The sequence below is a fragment of the Gobio gobio genome (genome assembly GCF_949357685.1).
Source record: "Gobio gobio genome assembly, chromosome: 25".
NCBI lineage: Eukaryota > Metazoa > Chordata > Actinopteri > Cypriniformes > Gobionidae > Gobio > Gobio gobio.
Genome location: NC_137121.1, coordinates 34,776,053 through 34,803,546, shown reverse-complemented (window position 1 = coordinate 34,803,546; position 27,494 = coordinate 34,776,053). Strand labels below are relative to the sequence as shown.

General features: G+C 39.7%; 5 protein-coding genes across 5 annotated transcripts; all 5 read right to left on the bottom strand.

The window, feature by feature from the left end:
* Positions 1–5,366: 5,366 nt before the first annotated feature.
* LOC307121998 (histone H3.2) lies at positions 5,367–5,777 on the bottom strand (the record flags this gene model as incomplete). The annotated part of the gene is made up of 1 exon (XM_079809797.1): positions 5,367–5,777. One exon carries the CDS (start codon positions 5,775–5,777, stop codon positions 5,367–5,369), a length of 411 nt encoding a protein of 136 aa, XP_079665923.1.
* Positions 5,778–7,383: 1,606 nt separating this feature from the next.
* On the bottom strand, positions 7,384–7,770 carry LOC307121999 (histone H2A-like; the record flags this gene model as incomplete). The annotated part of the gene is made up of 1 exon (XM_079809798.1): positions 7,384–7,770. The coding sequence occupies one exon, from the start codon at positions 7,768–7,770 to the stop codon at positions 7,384–7,386; it is 387 nt and encodes a 128-aa protein (XP_079665924.1).
* Positions 7,771–8,580: 810 nt separating this feature from the next.
* Positions 8,581–9,180, bottom strand: LOC307121996 (histone H1-like; the record flags this gene model as incomplete). Its single annotated transcript, XM_079809795.1, has 1 exon — positions 8,581–9,180. One exon carries the CDS (start codon positions 9,178–9,180, stop codon positions 8,581–8,583), a length of 600 nt encoding a protein of 199 aa, XP_079665921.1.
* Positions 9,181–24,670: 15,490 nt separating this feature from the next.
* LOC307122002 (histone H2B-like) lies at positions 24,671–25,045 on the bottom strand (the record flags this gene model as incomplete). The annotated part of the gene is made up of 1 exon (XM_079809801.1): positions 24,671–25,045. The coding sequence occupies one exon, from the start codon at positions 25,043–25,045 to the stop codon at positions 24,671–24,673; it is 375 nt and encodes a 124-aa protein (XP_079665927.1).
* An 893-nt stretch (positions 25,046–25,938) lies between these two features.
* LOC307121765 (histone H4) lies at positions 25,939–26,250 on the bottom strand (the record flags this gene model as incomplete). The annotated part of the gene is made up of 1 exon (XM_079809526.1): positions 25,939–26,250. One exon carries the CDS (start codon positions 26,248–26,250, stop codon positions 25,939–25,941), a length of 312 nt encoding a protein of 103 aa, XP_079665652.1.
* Between the last annotated feature and the right edge of the window lie 1,244 nt (positions 26,251–27,494).

The following is a 27,494-nucleotide window of genomic DNA, read 5'->3' as shown; positions in this document are numbered from 1 at the left end:
AGCGTCAAATTCACAATCATGGGGAAGAGACTGCTGACCTGACAGCTGTGCAGAAAACCATCATTGACACCTTGCACAAGGAGGAAAAGCCTCCAAAGGTAATTGCAAAAGAAGTTGGATGTTCTCAAAGTGCTATATCAAACCACATTAATATAAAGTTAAGTGGAAGGGAAAAGTATGTAAGAAAAAGGTGCAAAAGCAGCAGTGATGACCGCAGCCTGGAGATGATTGTCAGGAAAAGGCCATTCAAATGTGTGGGGGAGCTTCACAAGAAGTGGACTGAGGAGTTACTGCATCAAGAGCCATTACACACAGACGGATCCTGGACATGGGCTTCAAATGTCGTCAGAAGCATCTTTCCTGGGCTAAAGAAATAAAGAACTGGTCTATTGCTCAGTGGTCCAGTCCTCTCTTCTGATGAGAGCAAATTTTGCATCTCATTTGGAAACCAATGTCCCAGAGTCTGGAGGAAGAATAGAAAGGCACACAATCCAAGATGCTTGAAGTCCAGTGTGAAGTTTCCAGTCTGTGTTGGTTTGGGGTGCATTGCCAAGAGAAAGATGAGAGACATGAGGCCGAACAATGCGGAAGAGCTGAAGGCCGCTATTGAAGCATCCTGGTCTTCATAACACCTCAGCAGTGCCACAGGCTGAGACCATTCATGCCACGCTCGCATTGAGGTAGTAATTAATGCAAAAAGGGCCCAAACCAACTACTGAGTATATGCATGATTATACTTTTCAGAAGGCAGATATTTCTGGATTTAACCCTCAGAGCCCGACGGCATCGCCCACGACGTCACACGGCACCTCCGATAAATATCTATATTATTTCATGAAACTTTTATCGATTTTCTTACCGTTTTTTCCAGCAGAAAGCTAACGAGCTAGCCATCACGGGGGTGTCTTTGGTGTCTTTGTAGCCTTTACAGAAGGTTTTCTATCCAGCCTGGAACATGTGCATCTTTTTGGAGTTGTTCAGCAATAAATCAAAACGCTTACATCCAAGATATATCCACTTGATGTCCATAATTTATAAATTTTCCGTCATTTTTGCCGCTAGCGCGATGCTAGCTGCCATTTTGGATGAGGGTTTGACCAATGACAGGCTGATCCGTCATCCACGTTGGTGTGCGTCATTACGCATTACCACAGCTCTGTTATTGTGGAGAGAGAGAGGCGCACGGCTAGTGTTGAGGAGAGAGAGAGAGAGAGAGACGCGCTGCAGTTTTGTGGAGAAAGTTTGAGGAAAAAGTTTGAGAAGAAAGTTTGTGGAGAAGTTCCTGATAGGAACTGTTTTGAGGCTTGGCACCAGTAAATATCCAAAATCCAAAGAGGCCAAAAGCGCCTGGACTTTTTTTGGAAAAATGTAAATAGTTTTGGTTCTGTATAAGTTATCATGTTTATTCCTGAGTTCCAGGACTCCAAAGACTTGAACAAACTGTTTTCCAGAGGAAATATGCTTAGCTTTTATTTATTTGTGTGTGTTTTCAATAAATATTTGAGTGATTCAATTTCCGTTTTATGTTTTCATTTGTATTTATGGTCCCATAACTTATTTTACATTCAGGTGACATCAATGCAACACAAAAATACTGACAGTGCAGCTTGTCTTGAAAAAAAAGAGGTGTGTCAATTGTCTGTGCACAACAGGGTTGATGTTTTACAAGCTTTTTTAGTAAATAACACCAGGCGGAAAATTAATTGTAAAAAACCCTTAGGTCTTAAAGGGTTAAAATCTTTTTTTATTATTATTTCATGTAATAATCAGAGATTTTGAATTTGGGGTTTTCATAAACTGTAAACCATAATCATCAAAATTATAACAAAAAGAAAGGCTTGAAATATCTCACTTTGCATGCAAAGAGTCTATATAATATATTAGTTCCATCTTTCAAGTTGAATTACTGAAATACATTAACTTTTCCACGACATTCTAATTTATTGAGATTACATGTATAAGGCAGAAGATATGGAGTTTTTATGAAGCCATGTTTTTGACAAACAGGTAATCTAAGATTGAATCAGCTGGAAGATGTTTAATTTGATCACCTTTTAGAATAATACTGTGGATGTTCCAATGTATTCAAATATCCCTAGCAGATCGTTAGGTTTAGCATGGGTTATCCCCATTTATTTTGAAACTGTAAATAATACCAATTATATTATTGATGCTACTATCTATAAAAAATCCCAATGAGGAAATACATTACTGCAATTCCACTGTGGCACAGCGTTGCCAAATGGAAACATTGATATTTTCTCAATTTACAGTAAAAATATATTAGACAAAGTAGATTTGTGCATACAAATCTCATTTAGTTTCCAGAGATGCTGCAAAAAAAAACCTCTTCAGGAGAGATGTTTAGAAATGAGGTTATTAGAGCAATTTCTGGAGCACTTCATCAACAGGTGTCTTCAGTGTGAAGGCCAATTTATACTTCTGCGCTGTTGTCTGCGTCAATGTGCAATTCCACATGCAGACGCTAGAAGGCAGTGTCCTCGGGCATGTTGGTGTAATCAAGAGAACAGCCGAAGAAGAAGCAGCTTGTTGTGTAGAATCTGTACATTCATGTCGGAGTATCAGCAGCAGTGAGAGAGAGGCTTTTCTTGCAGCTTGAGTTGTTGTATCTAATACAAATTAAGCATCTCTAGTTGATTAGTAAAGTTAAATAAGGCGATCTGGCGCTGGAATGTGTTTGTGAAATCATGCGGAGCTCGTGGCCGCTGTTTTCAGCAGCGGTGGCTCAGCAATCGATTGCTGTTGCGGAGACTTCATTCTCGAAATATACCCTAATGTGTCCCTGTTCTTGATATACAATTACTGATTAACATCTTTGGTTTTAATGAGAAAATAAATAAACTATACTCAGCGGATCTATGTATTTATTTACTACCATAAAGAATCGCTGGACTGCAAAATATTGTGTTATAGCAGACATAAGGAACTATCATCCCATTTCTGGACACACACACACACACTCCTATCGCAGATTTTTTATTTATTTATTGACCTGAGGGAAGGGTTCTGGCAGACCAATCACAGCGCTTGCGGTCCGCGTAGAATTGACGCGTTGTTACATTTTTGGAGAGGTGCGCGTCAGGCTACGGCGTATCCAACGCGTCTATGCGTAGGGTACGCTGTACCCTCTGCGTGCACTCGACGCAGAAGTATAAATTGGCCTTGAAGGCCAATTTATACTTCTGCGTCGAGTGCACGCAGAGGGTACGGCGTACCCTACGCATAGACGCGTTGGATACGCCGTACCCTACGCCGTAGCCTGACGCGCACCTCTCCAAAAATGTAACAACGCGTCAATTCTACGCGGACCGCAAGCGCTGTGATTGGTCTGCCAGAACCCTTCCCTCAGGTCAATAAATAAATAAAAAATCTGCGATAGGAGTGTGTGTGTGTGTGTGTGTCCAGAAATTGGATGATAGTTCCTTACGTCTGCTATAACACACTATTTTGCAGTCCAGCGATTCTTTATGGTAGTAAATAAATACATAGATCCGCTGAATATAGTTTATTTATTTTCTCATTAAAACCAAAGATGTTAATCAGTAATTGTATATCAAGAACAGGGACACATTAGGGTATATTTCGTGAATGAAGTCTCCGCAACAACAATCGCTTGCTGAGCCACCGCTGCTGAAAACAGCGGCCACGAGCTCTGCATGATTTCACAAACACATTCCAGCGCCAGATCGCCTTATTTAACTTTACTAATCAACTAGAGATGCTAAATTTGTATTAGATACAACAACTCAAGCTGCAAGAAAAGCCGCTCTCTCACTGCTGCTGATATTCCGACATGAATGTACAGATTCTACACATCAAGCTGCTTCTTCTTCGGCTGTTGTCTTGATTACACCAACATGCCCGAGGACACTGCCTCCTAGCGTCTGCATGTGGAATTGCACATTGACGCAGACAACAGCGCAGAAGTATAAATGCTCACGACGGCGTCGGCTACGCGCGTAGCCTACGGCGTACACTACGGCGTACACTCGACGCAGAAGTATAAATGGGCCTTGAGGGTGACAGTGGGACAGTTTTGAATAAAACACAGCACATCATTGGCTACCTTAAAGGCCAATTTATACTTCTGCGTCGAGTGCACGCAGAGGGTACGGCGTACCCTACGCATAGACGCGTTGGATACGCCGTACCCTACGCCGTAGCCTGACGCGCACCTCTCCAAAAATGTAACAACGCGTCAATTCTACGCGGAACGCAAGCGCTGTGATTGGTCTGCCAGAACCCTTCCCTCAGGTCAATAAATAAATAAAAAATCTGCGATAGGAGTGTGTGTGTGTGTGTGTGTGTGTGTGTGTGTGTCCAGAAATTGGATGATAGTTCCTTACGTCTGCTATAACACACTATTTTGCAGTCCAGCGATTCTTTATGGTAGTAAATAAATACATAGATCCGCTGAGTATAGTTTATTTATTTTCTCATTAAAACCAAAGATGTTAATCAGTAATTGTATATCAAGAACAGGGACACATTCGGGTATATTTCGTGAATGAAGTCTCCGCAACAACAATCGCTTGCTGAGCCACCGCTGCTGAAAACAGCGGCCACGAGCTCCGCATAGTTTCACAAATGCATTCCAGCGCCAGATCGCCTTATTTAACTTTACTAATCAACTAGAGATGCTTAATTTGTATTAGATACAACAACTCAAGCTGCAAGAAAAGCCGCTCTCTCACTGCTGCTGATATTCCGACATGAATGTACAGATTCTACACATCAAGCAGCTTCTTCTTCGGCTGTTGTCTTGATTACACCAACATGCCCGAGGACACTGCCTTCTAGTGTCTGCATGTGGAATTGCACATTGACGCAGACAACAGCGCAGAAGTATAAATGCTCACGACGGCGTCGGCTACGCGCGTAGCCTACGGCGTAGCCTACGGCGTACACTCGACGCAGAAGTATAAATTGGCCTTAAGGCCTGCCCTTTAAAATCCTAGTGTGATTTATTACTTCTCTGAATAAAGAGGAAATTAATAGAAATTAATTATTGCCATAGGGTTGATTATAAATATATATATATATATATATATGTGTGTGTGTGTGTGTGTTATTATGTACTAACATGTCTACGAAAATATTCATTAATGTATAAGAATCTGTGTAAGATATTGCATAATTTGGTAAAAATAAAAGTAATTTCCATATGTTACCCTTTATATTCTATAGTAAACGTAAATGATTTAAAGAATTAAGACCCAGAAAGTGTTAATGTTATAACGTTCTACTCATTTTAAGTGATTAAATGGAAATGGTCTCATTCAGTGCCGTTTTGGTGGCTCTTAAAAGAGCCTTTGGGGTCTGAAGCGGCTGATGCAGATGCGGGTTTAGGCGCGCTCTCCGCGGATGCGGCGGGCCAGCTGGATGTCTTTGGGCATGATGGTGACCCTCTTGGCGTGGATGGCGCACAGGTTGGTGTCCTCAAACAGGCCGACCAAATAAGCCTCGCTGGCCTCCTGCAGGGCCATGACCGCGGAGCTCTGGAAGCGCAGATCCGTTTTGAAGTCCTGAGCGATCTCTCTCACCAGCCGCTGGAAGGGCAGTTTGCGGATCAGCAGCTCGGTGGACTTCTGATAACGGCGGATCTCTCGCAGAGCCACGGTCCCGGGCCTGTAGCGGTGAGGCTTCTTGACGCCGCCGGTGGCCGGAGCGCTCTTACGGGCGGCTTTAGTCGCGAGCTGCTTCCTCGGGGCTTTACCACCGGTGGATTTACGAGCGGTTTGCTTAGTTCTTGCCATTGCTGTAGTTCACTTCTCTCTGTCCTGCTGACGCTGGAAATGCTGCTTTAATGCTACACGCCTGCCTTTAAAGCGTTGAACCAGCGTGAGGTCATAGTGTCGAGAGTGCAGAGGCCTGTGATTGGCTGATGTGAGACGTGCGCTTGAGACTGCTAGCCAATGGTTGCGCGTTTCCTCTTTTCAAACATGTGGAGGGTTTCCCGCTCAAAGCTCTTTTTTCTCTTTTGAACACTATCACTACTTTGCTCTTCAAACAGTGAAACAGACCCACAGACTTTATACTAACATTATTGTATTTATTTGTTCTAAAATCAAACAATCCCTGCAATCAAACAAGACACGACCCAAAGAATGATCTCTATCAAGCAAACACGTTTCAGGATGAGCATGAGCATGCACACTTTGTCAGGGTTTCTGGAGGTAAATTTAAGATTAAAGAAAATTGAAAGAATAAATTGAAGGGAACATAAATTGTTCGTCAATATGTTCTCTAAATGTAAATGGATAGGAAGCACACGAGCTGTATTAGCAACACTTCAACATATCTCCATTACTTTTTGATTAATTTTACAAAAGAAGCTTTTCTCCCAAACACTAGAATATGGAAATAACTTTTACTGAACTTTAAGATCACACTACACAAAGTAATGTTCTTTTGCAGTAGTTGTGTCTTGTTTTCCAATGAAAATATCTAAAAGATTCTTAAATCAAGATCCATTTACTAGAGAAGCAAAATGACAAGACAAGAAATCTTGTGAAAGTGATTTTATGATTAAAACAAATTCGACAAATTTTATTCAAATAAGTAATGCTCATCCCCATTGACAGATATTTGTTCTGGTTTTAAGCATAAACTCACTTAATTTTGTTCAGTTTCTCAGAAAACAAGAATACATTTCTTCATTTTGCATCTCAGTAAATGTCTCTTGATTTAAGTGTATATGTGGTGTTGTTTGTTTTTTTGCAATGCATGCAATTAAATGTAGAAATACATTTTGAATACATTTTATTTATTTTATTTTAGTTTATAGTTTTAATGGTTAGATTAAATGTTATTAGTCAAAAGGCAAGTCTAATTCATTGAAAATCATGAAACCTTTTTTGTTTTTTTGTTTTTTTTTACCTATTTAATAAAAGTTGAACAAAAAATGTATTAGGGCCCTATGAGGTTTTATTTATTACCAAATTCTCTTTTCTGTCTTTGGGTGAACTATTTATTCACATTAGGGCGAGTAAATGATAGAATCTTAATTTCTGTGTGAACTCGCTCTTTAAGTGTAGCCACTGATCCAGTATTTTGATTTATTCATCCAAAATTTGAGAATATCCATGATATACAATTTAAGACTTTCTGCTCCAATTTAAAACTTTAAGGCCTTAAATTGTAGATGGTCAAATAAAGACCCGCGGAAACAACTTTGTTTCTGCGGTTATATTATTACATGTCCATAAGAAGCAAACGTTCAAAAGATTGTTTTGATGATTCATTTTCTTATCAATCTATGCCTTGGTTCCATTGAATATTAACAAACAACGTACCCTTTATGAGATAACATGGGTGGCTCTTAAAAGAGCCTTTGGGTTTTAATAACAGTATTTAATCTGTTTATTTGGATTTGGCGGGCTTCTCGGTCTTCTTGGGCAGCAGCACCGCCTGGATGTTGGGCAGCACGCCGCCCTGAGCGATGGTCACTCGGCCCATAAGTTTGTTCAGCTCCTCATCGTTGCGCACCGCCAGCTGCAGGTGACGGGGGATGATGCGGGTCTTCTTGTTGTCCCGAGCGGCGTTTCCAGCCAGCTCCAGGATCTCAGCGGTAAGATACTCGAGCACAGCGGCCAGATAAACCGGAGCACCGGCACCGACGCGCTGAGCGTAGTTGCCTTTGCGGAGAAGCCTGTGAACACGGCCGACGGGGAACTGCAGTCCCGCCCTGGAGGAGCGAGTCTTAGCCTTTGCGCGGGCTTTGCCACCGGTTTTGCCTCTGCCGCTCATTTTAATTTATCAGTTAAAACAACAATTACAGTCGAAGTTAACGGACTGAAAACCCGCGTCTCCACACAATGTCTTTAAAGGAAAGTGCCAGTCGCTCATTGGTTTAGAATCTGAAAAGATTTCAACCAATCACTGAACTTCCCTCCAAAGCCCAACCCCCTTTGACGAGTGACTATTAAGATAGAAGAGATAAAACTATTGAAATATTTGTGATAGAAAATTTATATAAATGCATTACAGATGTTAAAAGGAAATAAATTCCTAAATATTCATATAACTATGTGTTTTTATGTGCACAGTTATGTAAAACATTTAAACAGACTTCAAATAATTTACTTTAATATCAATGTTTTTGGGGTGTGTGTGTGTGTGTGTGTGTGTGTGTGTGTGTGTGTGTGTGTGTGTGTGTGTGTGTGTGTGTGTGTGTGTGTGTGTGTGTGTGTGTGTGTGTGTGTGTGTGTGTGTGTGTGTGTGTGTGTGTGTGTGTGTGTGTGTGTGTGTGTGTGTGTTTATTTATTCTGTTTGTACTGTGATCACTGCCTGAACCCTCATAAGCTTTTTGGCCATTTTTAATACATTTCTAATGAAAATAAATGGTTTGTTGAACTTGAGTTAATCAAGACTTGCTACTTACTTTAGATATAAAATTAAGCATTTTACATTGGTTGGTCTGATTGCATGGGTTGAAGTCAAAAGTCACATCTTGTCTGTTTTTTCATAATTAAATTATTAAAAATCACGAGTTTTGCTCTTTATTCAGAGTTAGTGGTTGGCTCTTAAAAGAGCCGTTGAGTACAAAATAGTAGACGTTTACTTCTTTTTGGGAGCTGCCTTTTTAGGCTTGGCGGCTTTAGGCTTTGCCGTCTTGGGTTTCGCTGCCTTGGCTCTTTTGGGGCTCTTGGCTGCTTTCTTAGCGGCTGCTGGCTTCTTTGCCTTCTTGGGGCTCTTCGACGCCTTCTTAGCGGCTGAGGCGGCGGTTTTCTTGGCCTTCTTGAGCGATTTCTTGGCGGCGGCTTTGGGCTTCTTTGCCGCGGCGCTCTTGGGCTTCTTGGCGGCGGCGGGTTTCTTGGCTTTAGGAGCCGCTTTCTTGGCCGCGGGCTTCTTCTTGGTCTCGGCTTGCTGCTTGTTGAGCTTGAATGAGCCCGAGGCGCCGGTCCCTTTGACCTGCACCAGGGTGCCTTTAGTCACCAGGCTCTTGATGGCGATCTTGACGCGGGAGTTGTTCTTCTCCACGTCGTAGCCGCTGGCGGCGAGAGCTTTCTTCAGGGCGGCGAGGGACACGCCGCTCCTCTCCTTGGATGCGGACACAGCTTTGACGATGAGCTCGCCGACGCCTGGACCTGCTTTCTTGGCTTTCGCAGCGGACTTCTTCTTGGGCGCTTTGGCCGGGGCTGGGGCGGTTTCTGCCATCTCTCTCTGATCTGATATAAAGTCTTTCAAACGCTGTTCTGATTTCAGCAATGAATGAATGAATGAATGGGGCTCGCGCAGCGCTGCTCTTAAAAAACACATGAGAACCTTATAGACTCAACCTGCCCGCTCGGTGTCTGTGCGCGTCCACGAGCCCCTCATGCGTGTGTTTTCTTTTCTTATATTTCTGGCAAAACTGAAGCGGTAAAATATCTTGTCACAGTCGAAACAAAGTGAACACAAAGCAGAAGCTCTGAGCTTTCATTAGAGACTAAAACACGCGAAGAGGAAATGTTTATTTTGCCTCCATCAGATCAGCCACGGGGAAAAGCCGCCTGTACATTTGATGGATATTTTAAGTGTAAAAGTTGCTAAAAGCCCAAACGCGTCCTCTGTGTATTCAGCAAACAGTCTGAAGGAGACTTTAAAGGTCCCATGGCATGGCATTTTTCTATTATTTTATAATGTTTCCTGAGCTGTACTTATATTGTTAGTATGACTTTTACATCATAAAATGTCATAATTTAGAAATAAAAGGCATTTTTTCTATACTGCTGTTTGCCCTGTGGCTGAATGCCCTGCTTCAAGAGGCGTGTCTGCTGTGAGACTTCAGTAAAATCACACACTGTTGTGATTGGCTGACATCTTTGCATTTTATATGAGCGGAGGGGGCGTGGTTTATCGAGGCACGAGCAGGCACGAGTCTGCCAGGGAGACGGATGGACCTGAGTTCACTTCACATCAGTTCTCAGCATGTCTGAACTGTTTTAGTTACAGCATATACTTTAGGTTATTAGTCTATTTCTAGTCGGAGGGACTGTCACTCATGTCAGAAAGTTAGTAACTTTAGTAAATTATGGATCAGCGCTGACTGGAGACGCGAACCGTTTAGAACGATTCAGTCCGATTTGGTGAACTGATTCGGTTCACTAAAAAGAACTGGTTCAAAAGAAAGATCGTTCGCGAACCGGACATCACTAATGTATCAGAGACTGAGCTCAGCGATTGCTAACAAAGTTATTTATAGTAACTACTGAGTTATGAGAGCGCTGTCAGTCAGCGCGAGTTTATTGTGTTTGTATCTGAGAGTTCTGAATAAACAGTCACACCGAGTCCGTCTCTTCATCATTATTCTACCAACTTTGTAACACATGCAAAGTACCATTACAGCTGTCGAGATGAACGAGTTAAAAGTAAGTGTTGATAATAGCATTATTTTTAAAATAAAATAAAAGCGTCAGTGACGCGCGTTGAGTACACAGCGCAAACAAAGACACAACAGCAGTAATCGGATGTAATCCAGTTTATTGTGGGCTAGGCTGGCTAGCCCGGATATGCTCAAGCTTACCCCCCTTCTGCTTAATCTCACGCCGCGTTTGGTGCCTCCGCTGTGGGCCAGATGCAGTACTGTGGGTCGGGGATGTTGAAGGCCGAGCTTCGGCGTGTGTGAGGTTTATCTCTGCTGATGTTGAGCAGAAACTCATGACTGTATGCACATTTTAGAACCGATAGACGCGACGAGGACGTACAAAAACACTGACTCACAAGATATAAAACACGAAAACACCGTTCTGTCTGGAGAGAGAGAAGCCGCATTGTGTGCACGAATAATAAATAATTAGCTACACATCAGAAATCACTGATCACAGATCAGAAGGAACTGAAAAAAGACTTCTGTTTTCATTTGTACATCCAAACACTGAGAAACTGCCAGCGTTCACTCGTTCACAAGCAATGATGCAATGATCTCTCGACGAGCGTTTGCATGGGCGTGCCAGATTCTCTGGGCGGAGGAAAGGGAGGAAACCGTGCCTGCTTGGACGTCAAACCAGGAGACTTCAGGATTGGCTAGTCTGGCCTGTCATTTTCTCAAAGGCAGAGAAAGACAGCCACAACTCGGTTTTACACCGATCAACATTTCTATCCACTTGGGGACAATATTCAGGCTAGGGGAACTCATATTAATGTTGAAAAACCTCATAAAATGAAAATTTCATGCCATGGGACCTTTAATGAAATCAGCATCAGTGAGGGCGTGAGGAGGCTTTCACACAGCTGCTGTTCTGGGCAGTTTGAAGCACACGATATGTTGTGTCTCACACGTAAAACCAAACACACCATCTCTCTTTTACCCTGCACCCAAACTGAGAAACGTTTCAGCCTAAAACTATATATTTTGGACATTGATGAGCTTGAATGGATATATTTTTGCTCTTAAAACTGAACAATGGGTTATTTTATTCATAAACTAAATTTGTTTGGCTGGTTGGCATCCCAGCAACGTTGTAAAAACGTTTTTTTCACGTTGTGAAAAGGTCGTGATAACGTTTTTATCCTACGTATTTAATACGACAGATGTCGGGTTTTTTTCACGTTATAAAAACGTTTTTTCACAACGTTGCAGAAACGTATTTATAACGTTTTTATCACGTCTCCTTTCAACGTTGCAGAAACGTATTTATCACGTCCAAACTGTTCTTCACTTCACACATGTAATCAAAATGTATTTACTGTTATCTTTGAAAAATGACTTTAATATAAAACAATATTATAACTACAGTAAGAGAAATGGATTAAGTGGTATTTATAGATCTCTTATAATTCGTCATAGGCTAGTCACAGGTTACGATATTTCTGTACATCTGAATATTCAGCTCATTACTAACACTTTTTACATTTCACCTTACCTGTAGGGCTGACCTCTGGTTGTTGCCCATTTTATAAAACTACATTAACATATGTAGTACTAATGATTTATACTATACACAAATGTAGTCACTCATTGTATTTATTCACACAATATAAGAAATATGATTAGGTCGTTCACAAAAAAGAAAAATCTGTCATTTACTCATCCCTGCGTAAATCCAATGTAAACCTGTATGACTTTCTTTCCATGGTTGAACAAATGGAGGTGTTAATGTTAACCTTAGTCAAGAGATAAGCATAATGTTCCTTATTCACCATTCACTTTTTTTGAACCAAAGAAAGTGAATGGTGAATAAGGTCAGAAACATTAACTTTAATGTCTAACAAAGTCACACAAGTTTGGAACAACAACAAAAGTGTTAAATGATAACACATTTGTCATTGTTTGTAGAGATAATGTATAATTAAATTCCAGTACTTTCAAGGACCTTGAGATTTTTTTCAAAGACTACAATTAGCGCCCTCATTAATAATAACAGAAAATTCTTAACAGATAAATAAAACTACGCCAATAAAACAAAATGGTACAAATAAAGTACAGCAAATTTAAATAAGAACATTAACAAATAGAAAAATCCAAGAAATGTCAGTGCACAGATGTTATAACAGAAAAAAACTCATCTGTAAAATGTACATTTTCTCTAACTAGTTACAAATTATTTTATTGCAATTGTTATAATAATTAAAATACAATTTATAACTTATTAATTAATATACATTACATATGTAAAGTTTATAATGGCTATTATTGTTCAATAAATAATATTGGCATACTTGATTTTGAGAAACAGTCCGTGTTTTAGTTGTTTTTCAGCGCTTCCGTAGCAGGTTACATTGTTATGCCAGTAGGTGGCAGCAAGGGGCTGTCTTAATGAGTGAGTTAGTAAGTAAACCATTCATTCAATGCCGATTCATTCTGTTATAGTGCTGAATTCTGTGACCCTAGTTATAAGGTTAGGATTAGGGATGGGTTTAGTTGTAACAGTCAACTAGGGTCACATAATTTGGTAGGTCAGATTTCGGCACAACACCAGAAATCGGACGCTTCATTTCATTGAGATCATTGCATTTACTAACGTTGACGCCCGTCATGTAAAATCCCCTTAACCACTGAAAGAATACTATGACAAAGATATAGATATACAGCAAATGTGGGGGGAAGTATGTTTCACACTGGTGCACTAAATAGATGTATTATAGCAAACAAAGTTTAGTCATGTTCTTGAGTAATATCTGCATGCACCTAAAGCCGCGTTTCCACCGAAATTACCCGGAACTATTTGTACCAGGAACTTTTTTCCCAGGAACTTTTTCTCCCCCAGACCTGCTACAATCTGCGTTTCCACCGCGGTCTAAAGTACCGGGGAGATTAGGCAAATTAGTCCGGTGACGTGGGAATGCGCGCGACTGCTTCTCCCAGTTACCGACGGACAGTAATCACTTTTGCACGATACTGTCTGCAACAATAACAAGTGGAGGAGATGCAAGCAGCGCTGCTTTTGCTGATTATGTACACACATTACCAACACTGTTTATTTAAACGTGCACTTTCACCTGGTTTGACCATTTTAATGCAAAATGGGATGATGGGCAATCCAAAATCTGAATGTGTTGTAATAGCTCAATTCCAAAACAAAACATTTTCTATAAAAGGATAATGAGGTTTCAGTCATGACAGATGTGTGAAAAGTTAATTGAATGAAAACAATAGACTGAATTAAGCAGTTGAAAGATTAGGTACTAGACTGCAAGTATTTTATTTTTTATCACAATAACATCTCTTAACATTCACAACAAAAAAAAATTCACATGACTAGTATACAATATGCTTCATTAAATGCATAATTTTAGAGACTTCTTCCTCAAATTTGAAATGAAGCAGGACCACACTTATGGCTTCACTTAAGTTATAAGTTATTATACTACATTCACATAGTTATACATTTAAAAATATAATATTGGGGTTTTCTAGATATGTTTATGTGCATATTCAGAAAGACTTGCGAGCAGCAGCCCTTTTATTTGCTTCCTACACTATATGAATACAATTAGAATGTGGTTATATAGTTAGAATGTGGAAATTAAAGACACAGTGACATTTTACACATTTTACTTTATTTTAGACAGATTAGTTCTTACAAAATTAAAATAAAAGTGTGCAAAGACAAATAAATTACTAGAACAATAAAATGAAAATATAAAATGTGAAAACAACAATATAAAAAAAAGTGTATTTTTCAGTAACCTGTCCAAGAGCTGTGCCAACATGTACAATATATAAAGTACAAGTGTGGTAGAGCAAATGCTTCATTCAAGCGGCTGGTCATTGTGGCTACTTCTTGAACGACTGGACAAACTGTCCAAGAACAGACAGAAACCCGGTCTGAAAGTCCCTCAGCTTTCTTCCGCTTCTGACTGGTGGAATGCCAACTCTTGCCTCCTCATCTCTCCTCGGCCTGGCTATCCAGTAACAGCTGCATATATTGGTCTCGCTGTTCTTGTCCATGCTGCAGGACGGCCCGGCCCATGTCCCTCAGTGCATCAAAAAAGTCACAGTCCTTTTTCCTTTTCCCTAAGTAGAAAACTTGCACAGAAACACATGGAAATGAATACACAAGGCAACCATGAAACGATAGAAACCATCAATTAATTATTTAAAGTGTTTTCACTACAAATAATGAACAATTGTTTGGCCAGCTTGAACAATGCCCAGTGTGCAAATTTTATCATGGGCAATTTAAGTTTACAATTAAAAACAACAAAACCATTAAGGATTACACATCAGTTTTTAAATATATACACATTTTTGTCAGCTTTATAACGTACTGGTGACCGCGGGGGAAAACACGCTGGTCTCCGTTGCCTGCGATTCATCAGGGCCACTCGTTACGTCTGGAAAAGCACGTTGAAAAAAGTTACTGCAACGTGTTTAAACACTGCAACGAGTTTAATAGATGATACCAAGATGATATATTTACCTTCAACCCACTCGGATTCCTGGATGGTTTCCAACAACGCACTAGCCGAGTCTTTCGTTACCGCTGCGCCAGAAAAGGACGGTCTGTGTCCCAGCAACGCGTCCAGGCGGTCATACCACTTGTTGATACGCCGGTCGGAACCGCTCCGGTTGTTATGATCCTTTAATTTCTTGTAATCTTGTCTTAATTTCTTCAACTTCTCTCTGCACTGTTTTCCAGTGTGACTGGAACCGAGCCGATATCTTCAGTTATACCTTTTCATTGCGGGTCGCCGTTTCCAGTTCCCGCTGGATGTCCTCCTCCGCATATATGCTCAATAAAGCCTGAACCTCGTCGTCGGTCCATCGGTCGAATTTATTGTTGAACTCCATTGTTGCAAAAAAAAATATTTACTGAACGCAAAACCCACAGAACTCACCTCGCAAAAGACTCGTAAATATGGCGGTGGAAAAAAAAATAGCTGCGAGAGCTCAACCAATCAGCATGTTCAGCGCCCAAGTCCCACCCCCGAAAGTTCGGGAACTTTTCAAAAGTCCCACCTCGCAAGCAGGGCCGTTTGGAGGGGGAAATATTTACCCGGAACTTCATTTAGACCCTGGTTCCTGCGGTCGAAACACACCGAGTTCCCCCCCAAAGTTCCTGGTTCCGGGGTAAAGTTCCTGTGGTGGAAACGCGGCTTAATTCTGCAGAGAACATATAATATGACAGCAGACAGCAATCCATATGAGAGAGAAATCTGGTGTGGAAGGTGGATCTGGAACCGACTTCTGTCCAGGTTGTCACAACATCTCTTGTTTATCTCTGTCTTCACAAACTGCCCTGAAATACAATTCAAATATCAACAAGGATTGTTATAAATATAATGTGAGGTTCTTACATTCAAAATGCTCATTTGGCCTCTGTGTTAAAGTGTGCAGAGAATTCTGCCGGACTGAAATTTAGTCTTTTAGTCATTCATACCCTTCTTATACTAATGGTAACAAATTTATAACACAACAATAAATAACTCTCAAAACTAAATCTCTTTAATACTGCAAATACCACGTAGAGTCATATGATTTCCGTGATGCAAAAACATGCATGAAACCACAGAATCCAGTCACAATTTACTGTATAAAGCGGAACTTGGAACCACAGAATTTGGCAATTTTTGAATTAATAAATTAAAAGTAGGGCGGTACAATGAATCAGATACCGATACAGACTAGTGTCTGTGAATATTAAAGCTAAAAAAACTGCTAATGAAATCTGAAGTCTTTATGTTCTGCCATGTCTGTGTGAATGAGCGCTGCAGTTTCGACTACTACGCAAACTAAAGCGTGTGTCACGCTTGCAATGATTTCAGTGTCTGCTGTCTCTCTATACATTAACTTTATCTGCAGAGCTGCTCTCAGAGTCACTTCATGAACATTTGACCATTTAATTTACAAGAACTATCAACATTTGTTGTATCATATACACACAGGAATGTTTGAGGTTTTACTTACAAGTCAGATGGTTCATAGTACCTTAGAGATGTTCTGTGCACATCCATCAGAATCTAGAAACATAAACAATTTGTCACAGAGCCAACAATATGTGGTATACAATGTCAGGTTTATTAGAAATAAATAAACTAGAGCACGTGGTTAAAATGCTGAAAAAAGTAAGAATATACAGGATATACAATATATAATATCTTTAGATATCAGAATTTATGTTTTGGGGTTTTACAGATGCATGGAGATATATACGTAATAATAATAATTGATGGAAAACCATGTAAGATAAAAGAAAAAAGGTGTTTGAAATAGTTTCAGCTCATTGTCACGCTCCATGTGATTGACGTCACCGATTAACCTTACAGTGCAAACTTTTAGGTTAAATAATTAGATTAACGTTACTTCCATTCATCCATTGACAAATTGCCAGCAAAACGTTAACAAAACTATCAAAGCCCTCGTATCTTCACATAATATGTGATTAAAACCCCAAACTTTCATAAACAAGAGCTCAAGGCTAGTTACGTTAGCCTAAGTTAACGTTACCTCTCATAAAGTTAGCCTAACGGCTAACGGATTTTTTCCGAAGACACTAACGTTAAACAATTTCTATAAATTAAATATTCAACATAACAACGGAACAGTTGTATGTATTATATGTGTAATTTAACATTATATGTGTAATTTTAGGGACTAAACTTACCTGAAATCAGTGAAAACAACAGTGACAGGACGCAGGCGGAGTCTTGCTGTTTCACTGTGTCGCCCCGTTTCCATGGTAACTCCCACCGCTCCAGTTTAAAAGCGACTCGAATGTTCAACACGCACGCCCATTAAACACGTCATATGTCAATTACACAGCGTTTCAAGAATTAAAACAGCACATAGGCCTACTGATGGAGTAGAAAATGTCCCGAAAGTTGATAACGTTGTTTAATTGGATAGTGCAGCCTGGCCTACATCATCACAGCCTAGGTTCGTGCGTATATAGTAATATTTATACGCATTTTCGTGTGATCGGGCTCATTTTTACACTCTATGAGCTGTTTGATCCACGCGCCAGGCTCATGATGAGCTATGAAACAACAATAATCGATTGGATTATTCTAATATAGCTTGCTATCAGTTAAATGAGCAGAGACCACAGAAAGTAAGCATTCACATATTAGGCTACCTTTAAGTCCTTTTGATATCGAATGCTCAGCTGCATAAATCAGTCTCACTCAGTCACTGAATCGCCTCAATGGTAAAATGTTACTGATATTTTTACACAAACAGAACGTAGCCTATCATTGGAGGTTTGGCATCTGGTTGTATTTTGTACTGTCATGACGTTTTTTAAACGTCCTATTCCAACGTGCAGATTACGTTATTTTAACACCAGAATAAAACGTCTAACAAAAGTTGTAGTTTGGTAGTAGACAAACGTAATATTTACGTTTTTTTGACTACTTAAAGAAAACGTACCAGGTTGGTATTTTTACAACGTTTTTGAAACGTTTTATTTTGGTTACATTATTTTTCTATTTAAAAAAACGTTTTTAAAACGTCTTTAAAACGTTGTACTGCAACATTACCTAATTGCAACCAAAATACAACGTTGTGAAACGTTGTAAAAACGTTTTGTGTTTGCTGGGATGAGATTTTAAGGACATCAACGACAACGTTTTAAGGATCAAATATTTTTAATTGTATTGTATTAATGAAAATTACTCAAATACTGAATGGATGTGCCAAATGCTTGGAAAGGCCGGAAAACAACATTGTCTCATACCAGAAGATATATATTTTTTTTTAAATGAGAGAGCAGTGTTTTGACTTACTAATACTAATGATCTCTCTGTTTTGCAAGTCTCATACAATACTTTACTTAAACGTTTAAATAGCATTAAACTCAACATTTGTTGTTGTTGTTGTTGTATTTGTATCAACTGGGGCCTATTGCACAAAACTAGGATAAGGGATTAAGCCGGGATATCTTGGTGACCCTGGCTCAATTTATCCGTGATCCGGTTGCACTAAAGCTGGATAAGGGGGCAGTAGGATGTTATGGTATAAATTACCATGGAGATTTATTCTGTGGAGCTAGCCTGCTCCAGACCAGGCTAAATTCTAGGATCTATTTAATCTCATCCCTTATGTCAGTCAGCAGTCACCACAAACGGAAACCAATAGTTATTCCACTGCCCAATATACATTGTTATCACATATAACTAGATCCACTGTTAATATTTAAACGTTTGTGATCAATAATTTCTATCATTTTGGATAAATTATGATTTTTAGATGATGTTGCTATTAGATAATTTGCAGTTTCCCATAGACTATAAGGCTATATATAAAATGATAGAATATTAGGGCCACAGAGGAAAAAACTGAAAATTCACAGACTTCGAGAATGAAGTCATAATATTGTAACCCGTTGTTTTAGAAGAGGACAGTTGTTAAAAATGACAGCTGTGGGGCATTTCGTGGAATTGTTCTTCAGTATGGTTTCACAAACAAGGACATACTTAATCTTTTGGCACATCAGCGTCAAATTGTCATAAGTATCAGGACTGTAAAAAGAATATGCATCTTTTCCGCAGAAAGAACCAGTCTCATAAATGTATGACTTTTTCCTTCTTCCTCAGTGTGGCCCTAATACTCTGTCGTATAAAATACACATTCCATATAAATATAAAAACACAAAGTGTAACATTATGTTCCTTTATTGAATAAGGATAAAACAAAGCAGGTAAACCATCAGCTCCTTTCGAAACTGAAGTCACACAGTGACTCTACAAGATGGAAAGCACAGAATCAAAGCATCTTATACAACAAAAGGATAAATACACATTCAAAGGCCTGTATATAACACACCCCGCATGTCTGCACACTGAAATAAATGCAGAACAAATCCATACACATCAACTGAACAGACAAATTAATGAATGGATGCAGTAGCCTCCCTGCAAGCTTGTATTACACACAGTATACAGCACAAACATCATAACAGGCCCAAATTCCTCAGCCACCGCAGGACATATTTAACCAAATTTGAATGCACACATACTAACAAAAATAATTCAACACATATTGGTCCCTCAGCAGCCGACCACTGTCGTCATCAGGGAAGATTGCCGGATTGTCCCAGTCCATGGCTGGTGGCCCTCTGGGGCCCTCTCCTTCCTCAGGCAGGCCACATTGTGGAGGACAGCACAAGCCATAGTAATGTCACATGCCCTCACAGGGCTGACCCTTAATTTGTGAAGGCAGTGAAAGTGTGCCTTCAGGAGGCCAAAGGTCATTTCAACTCTGGCCCTGGCATGGGCATGGGCATGGTTGTAGGCCTGCTGTGCTTCCTGGGGGTCCTTTGAAAAGCGCTATATAAGTTAAAGTGATTATTATTATTATTAGCTCATCTATTTATTCAATTTAATTTTATTTAATTTAATTTTATTTATATAGCGCTTTTCACAATTGTTTCATTGTTTCAAAGCAGCTTTACTTTAATAAAAGCAGGAGAACACACAGAAAAATCGGTGGACAACTTAAGAAGCAGAGTACAACGGCTAAGATTAAACCGTACTACTGAGCGTAGTAATAATGTAAGGCTTTGATAATAATTGATCAAAGCCTTATACAGTGTGATGGAGTTACTTTACACAATTTCACTTATACCTGCAGTCCATTTCAATTAAAAATTCAACTGTTTCATAATCAGAGTGCAACTGCGTTTTTGGAGATGTGAATTAACTATTTGGATTGTAATTGTGATGTTTCAGCGGAGCGGTGAGTGTGTAATTGTGCACTACTTACACATTCAGGCGGTCTGCAATACTTTGCCACGCTTTTTCTCTTTGCTTTATCACTGTGGCGGTGTTGCCTTTCTTCTTAATGATGTATTTTACCTCCTCGTATGCCTCCATGAGGATTTGTGCCTCCGACGGGGAAAAGTACGCCGCTCTAGTTGCCATGGTGAATCAGCGAATCTGTGATTGGTCTATCTGAGTGAGCCGTGAGCGCGCACCTATCCAGGATTGGTCTAACCTGGCTTGATGAATCCGTGTCTGCTCATCCTGGCTTGGTCTTTGAGCAACCAATTAAGTCTGGAGCCTTGTTTTGGCTTCATTGAGCTCAGCTCAGTCATTTATCCTGGATGTGTTAATTCTACTTTTGTGCAACGGGCCTCTGGTGTGTAAGTCATATCCTCTACATTAGGGGTCGACAAGTAAGTTTGGCATCGGGCCAAAAGAAAAATCGCCACTAGAAGGTGGGCCAGAACATAGTCAAACTATAATTTAAGAAATTCATTGATGAAAAATGCAACTACAATTGCCTGTGACATACTGTTATAGTGTATTTTGTAACTGGTAGTGAGCTGTTACTCTGTTAAAAAATTGGATAAATTAATAAAGCAGTAGTGACACGTAATTTTCATTCACCAACTCACAACACAGACCGCCTTGCTAAAACACACATATGTGGGAGATGCGGAATGGATAAAAATAACTCGCAAAATAAAAGAGGACTTAAATAAGCCCATTAATGGCATGTTTGAGTCATGCTCTTAACAAACTATGTTTTATTTCCTCTTTCCATAATGTGAATAATACAAGTGTTTTTTAATTTGCTTGTTACACAATGGAGCCTAACTTATTGTAATAATTATTTGATGTAGCCTACTTTAACACTCAGAATTATTCCTTGGCATCCACACGTAGTGAACTGAATTTTTTTTACGCAATTGCGTCATGAGCAGAGTGATGTTAAAGGAACACTCCACTTTTTTTTTAAAAAAAGGCCCATTTTACAAGTCCCCTAGAGTTAAATAGTTGAGTTTTACCGTTTTTGAATCCATTCAGCCGATATTTGTATCTGGCGGTAGCACTTTTAGCATAGCTTAGCATACATCATTGATTCTGATCAGTCCATTAGCATCTCATTCAAAAAATGACCAAAGACACTTTCAATATTTTTGCTATTTAAAACTTTCTACAGTTACATCATGTGCTAAGACCAACTGAAAATTAAAAGTTGTGATTTTTTCTACACCTGTATGGCTAGGAACTACTTTCTCATTCCTGCGTAATTGTGGCGGATCTTCGCGGCCGTACCATGGCTGCAGCAGTTGGTCTTAGTACACGACGTAACTGTAAAAGAGTCAAGTTTTAAATAGGAAAAATATTGAAAGTGTCTTTGGTCATTTTTTGAATGAGATGCTAATGGACTGATTAGAATCAATGATGTATGCTAAGCTATGCTAAAAGTGCTACCGCCAGATACAAAGATCGGCTGAATGGATTCAAAAATGGTAAAACTCAACTATTTAACTCTAGGGGACTTGTAAAATGAGCCTATTTTCAAAAAAAGTGGAGTGTTCCTTTGACATTTAAGCCAGCCGGTGAGAGAAAATGGCACTATCAAAGAGTCTAAAGAGGAAAGTCGACAGCGAAAATAGGGCATAGAAAGAAGAATGGAAAGACAACAATGGTCCTACCTGGTTTTGTGAATGCAAAGCCGGTGTGTCTCATCTGCAACAAAGTTGTCGCTGTTTGTAAAGAATATAATATCAGACGCACCACGAGACAAAGCATGGCACCTTTTTTTGCTGGTTGTTTTGTCTTTTTTGATAAAAATGAAGCTGAAATTGATTTGGTGCTGATGCTCCGCGTTAAAAGCAAACATTTCAATGGTTCACTGTTTGTTTTTCATACCACACATTTCATGATGGCTATTTTAGAGGCGTGTCTAGCGATCCATTCCACAGACTCTTTTGAATGTCTTTCAGAACTTTTCAAATTAAAAGCTCTCAATTCATCCCACAATAAAACATTGCTGCGAAAACGTTCTCGTACTTTTTTTGAAGGCAAAATCACTAAAGGCAAATTGATTGTGAGCAACTGTTGTAGTTGTAATCCCTCTGGTTCACACCGCCCACTCGAAGCCATGCTCGAACCCTGGTCTAACTGCATGGGAGTTGGACGCTCTAACAAGGAGGCTAAAGGCTGTAACCTCTAGCATTTGTCACTATTGAGATTTACCTTGTTGGGGTAACAGCTTAGGACCCAGGACCAGTAGTGAAAAATGAAGACAAGGAGTCAGGAGTCAGATTAATTAAAGAAAATTTTACTGAAGAATAGTTTGCAGTTTCATCAGCAGAAGCCAGCTCAAGAGGAGTTCATAGGCCGCGCTCCCTCTAACAGTCTCCCCGCCTCCGTCTAACGTACATACAATTTTCTGAACAGTTATACTGTTTTCAAGGTCTAGCCACGTCATTACTGACATGTGGAATGATTCTGATTGGTTCTAACAACATGCAACGTAAGCAACTTTCTACACGTAGACAGATAGGAGCATATATCACTAAAAATGCGTAGACTTGATGTCGCCCAGGCCCCGATTAGTCCCCAGTGACCTCGGAGGTCACAGAAAAGACGCCTCCAAGTCTAGAATCGTCTGCCGAAAGGACCATCTCCAATACTGGATCTGCACAGAATCATGAAACGCACACACACAATAGAGACAGAGCGACACGCGTCATAATCTGAAGACCACGCCCACCGGGGGGGGAAACAATCAAACCGTCTCCATTGACTTTGCATTGCGTGAAGCGGCCTCCTTGTCATTTCGGACTTATAACAAAAAACTGAACAATGTATAAAAGCTGATATGTGACAAAGTGTATTGCAAACAAGCTAAACAAACCCCAGAAGCAAAAACCCAGACGTTTTTATAAGCTGTTGACCCAAAAAAAGAGCGTTTAAGGACAAAAAAGTGGATTCAGGCCATTGAGACAGCGCGCGACGGGTCATATTACACTGAGAACTACGGCGACTAGAGGGGAACGTAATCAGCGACAGTAAATATAATATATAAAACGGACATTTGGATATTTGACTTAACAGTGACAACATATTTACTGCATACATAGACATATTGAGGCATACTGAGTGTCAGGATTCCAAAATTTACCCATTCTTCCTGCTGAAGCTTCACTTCGTATTGCCTGTATCCACTTTTATCTTCTTAAACGCTCGTTTTTTTGGGTCGACAGCTTATAAAAACTTATTTCTGTGTTTTTTAAGCTTGTTTGCTGTACACCTTGTCACATATCAGCTTTTAGACATTGTTCTGTTTTTTGTTATAAGTCCGAAATGACAATGAGGCAGCCTCACGCAATGCAAAGTCAATGGAGAGCGTTGGATTGTTTCCCCCCCCCGGTGTGGGCGTGGCCTAAATACGCTCTGTCTCTATGCTCCACAGAATAGCAGTTTCCCTCAAGGTTGGGAACATCTTAACTAACTATCATCAAAGCACTTCTCCAAAACATGCTGATACTACATTTAGTACAGAAGTGACTTTATTCTATTCTATAAAGAAGGAAAAGTATATCAAAGAGGTACATTTCTCTGAGTCCCCAAAGCAGATAATTAATTGAAAGTCACGCCATAGCACATATAATCAAAATGCATTGCATAGTTATCATACCATCTTAGGAAGAGAGGTTATCTGAATCAAAAGAATAAGTTTACATTTCAGATGCATCTCTTTCAATTGCTTCTTTTACAGTTTTTTTTTTAATGGCTTACACACATTCCCCCGGTTTCGCGGACAAGGCTTAAATTAGTCCCAGAATGAAATGCATTTTAAAATATTTCAGTGCCATTGTTTTGTCTCAAGATGCACACAGTAATGTTGTATATAAGGTATGTTTATAAAAGCTACTTAAATGTCTTAATTGATCTGAGACCAAATCCTGACTAAGTCTAAGCCCTGTCTGTGAAACCGGCCTAATAAAAGTAGTACTTGAGGCCACTCGGTGAAACCATTCACTCATATCTAATCTTCAGACCTAGTCTGAAAAACTGCAAGCACATATGCTACATTAGACACATCATTCAAAACTATCTGCTCTTGTGTTTCATGTGTGAAAACACGTATACATAAATTGATCACTTAGAGATCAAAATGTTTTCAGAAACAAATAATATACATTTCAAATTTTAAGCCATCTCTATTTCTATAGCGCTATTAGTTTTGCTAGAGATGTGACGTTTTGTGTAGATTAGAGAAGAAAAAGCCATAGCTTGAGGAAATGTAATTGAAAAGAAACAACAAAAAAAGTACTATAAAAGTGCTGAAAATGACAGTTTAGTATTAATTATTTTCTTTTTAATGCTTGATTCATAATGATATATCCTTATTTAAATAGCACTTTGCTGAAACACCATCACTCAAGAATAATATTTGATTCAGTTTGCAAACTTTAGAAGCTCTTTAAATGAGAATATGGGTGGCTCTTAAAAGAGCCTTTGGGTCGCTGAGTCTCAGTTGACTCTACTTTGAGCTGGTGTATTTGGTCACAGCCTTTGTGCCCTCGGACACGGCGTGTTTGGCCAGCTCTCCGGGCAGCAGCAGACGCACGGCGGTCTGGATCTCTCTAGAGGTGATGGTGGAGCGCTTGTTGTAGTGCGCCAGACGAGACGCCTCACCGCCGATGCGCTCGAAGATGTCGTTGACGAAAGAGTTCATGATGCCCATCGCCTTGGAGGAGATGCCGGTGTCAGGGTGAACCTGCTTCAGGACTTTGTACACATAGATAGCGTAGCTCTCCTTCCTGGACTTTCTGCGCTTCTTTCCTCCCTTACCGGCGGTCTTGGTGACGGCCTTCTTGGAGCCCTTCTTAGGCGCAGACTTTGCTGGTTCAGGCATGATGCTGATACTGAATCAATGAGAGCTCAAGAGCGATACAGAGCAATTTATTCACTACCATATGCTAATTTACAGAGAGATACGGAAACATCTGATTGCCTGATTTCATAGGCCGAACCCATAAGCTCGTATTTCATTGGACAACTCAAAGCAACTTGAGAGGAATGAGGGCCAATCACGGGCGGGTAAATATTAGCCCCTCCTACCGCTTTGTGATTGAAGGAGACCCACACGATCTCGTTTCCTTTGTTACTTTCCCGCTCTTTTGCTTGAATAAAAGTTTGAAAATACTAATATTCTGCAAGATTGTGTAATCTGAAAACCCATTTTAGAATAAAGTAATAAGATCCCTTTTACCAATAGATTTTGTACCAAAATTCCCTCCTATACAAAAGTCCCTTTACACCAACATTCCATTTTAACTTTTTTATTGATTCTGTAAATCACTGAATTGCAATAGAATTCTTCTCTGAAACACACATTAGAACTCAAAAGATAAATAAAGCAAAAAGCTGATTGCAATTATTCATCATTAAAACACCTTAGAACCTTAAATTGAGATGAAACGCAAATATTTTATTTTCACATATCGGTTATATATTCATATCGTTCATTTAAAAATATTTAACCCATAAGAGCGCGGGCCATTTTCTCCTTATAAAACAATTATGGGATATAGTTTTAATGGACCAATTGAAACTTCTGCAGTTGTTTATGAAATACAATGGCTCTTTGTGAAAAATCTGTAATTATCTGTAAGATTGGGCATTTATTTTTCATTAATATACTTAATTTCTTTTTTCCAGCATTGCTGTGACATGACTCTTTATGTGAGGGAGTGTGTGGCTCTTAAAAGAGCCGTTGGGTTTGTAGTATCTCTTAATTTCAGGCGTTTATCCTCCGAAGCCGTACAGGGTGCGTCCCTGCCGCTTCAGCGCGTACACAACATCCATGGCGGTGACGGTCTTTCTCTTGGCGTGCTCGGTGTAGGTCACGGCATCGCGGATCACGTTCTCCAGAAACACCTTCAACACTCCGCGGGTCTCCTCGTAGATCAGACCGGAGATGCGCTTGACACCGCCGCGGCGAGCCAGACGACGGATGGCGGGTTTGGTGATTCCCTGGATGTTATCGCGTAAAACTTTACGGTGACGCTTTGCGCCTCCTTTACCGAGCCCTTTACCGCCTTTGCCTCTTCCAGACATGATTAACTGAGTACTACAGTCGGTCAAATGACAACAACGAGTGGAGCAGAAGCGCTACAAGGAGGCCCTTTATATTTGCTTATAGGACCTGACAGAAACCACGACCACGCAACAGCCCCGCCCCTCGATATAGTTCAGCACAAGACGATGTGATTTAACCCTGATCTCTCGAGGCCTGTCCTTTGTTTAATATTAGAAAAACACGTTTTATAAGATTCATTTGACGAAGATAATTATATCATATAAAGAGATACTGAATGAATATATATATATTTAATGCATTAATTGTATATAACAGTATAATTTTATGTGACATTGGCGGGTATATTTATAGAGTATGAATGATTTCAGGCCTCTCTGATCTACACTGTATGTCTCCCTTTAGCTGAACTTGCACCATAAGAGTAATCTCTTCTTTGGCCTTCAACATCGCATAAACGTTTCAGAACAGCCCATGATGCCACTATTAGAGAGCAGCTGAAGATTTGTTACTGGAGATCAAGCGCCTTTCTGGAGATTCCGTTCATTTCTGAAGCTTATTCCGCTCAGCACCACTCGCTCAACCCAGAACTCCCTTTGTGACATGCTGGATCAAATATAGGCTATCTGAAATAGTTAGGGCTGCCCCTGACTAAAGTTTTTTTTTCTCCTTTTTTCTAGTAGTTGTTCATTTAAGCCGTTGTTCACGCAGCGCCGCCGCCTCCATGTCATTGTCTGTTACAGGCTATTTGCTTATTATTTATTCAATCCGGGCAATTTGGTTGATAAAATATTTATTAAAATTAAGATACAATTTATACAAAACGAAATTCAAAGGCTTTCAACAAATCAAAACTTATTGCAGTGTTATTGAACTTATTGAAGACCCCCGTCTTCTGACATAGGCTATTATGCATCTTATGTGTCCTGTTCACTTTTCAACGTACATTGAATTAAAAAAAAATAACATTATAATATTTAAACTGAAACTAAATACGTGTTTTAATGGGTACAAGCAGTGTTGGGTGTAACTAGTTACTAAGTAATTAGTTACTGTAATTTAATTACTTTTCCCTTGAAAAAGTAAAGAAAAGAGATTACTCTTTATTTTTTCTGTAATTTAATTACAGTTACTTCTGACGTAATTGAACTAAATACTAAATACAATTATATATTATACAATAATGGAATTAACATCAACATTTAAAGTCTAACTTTAAAATGTACGTTTTATGTATCCTTATAACATTTGTAATACTTTGGTC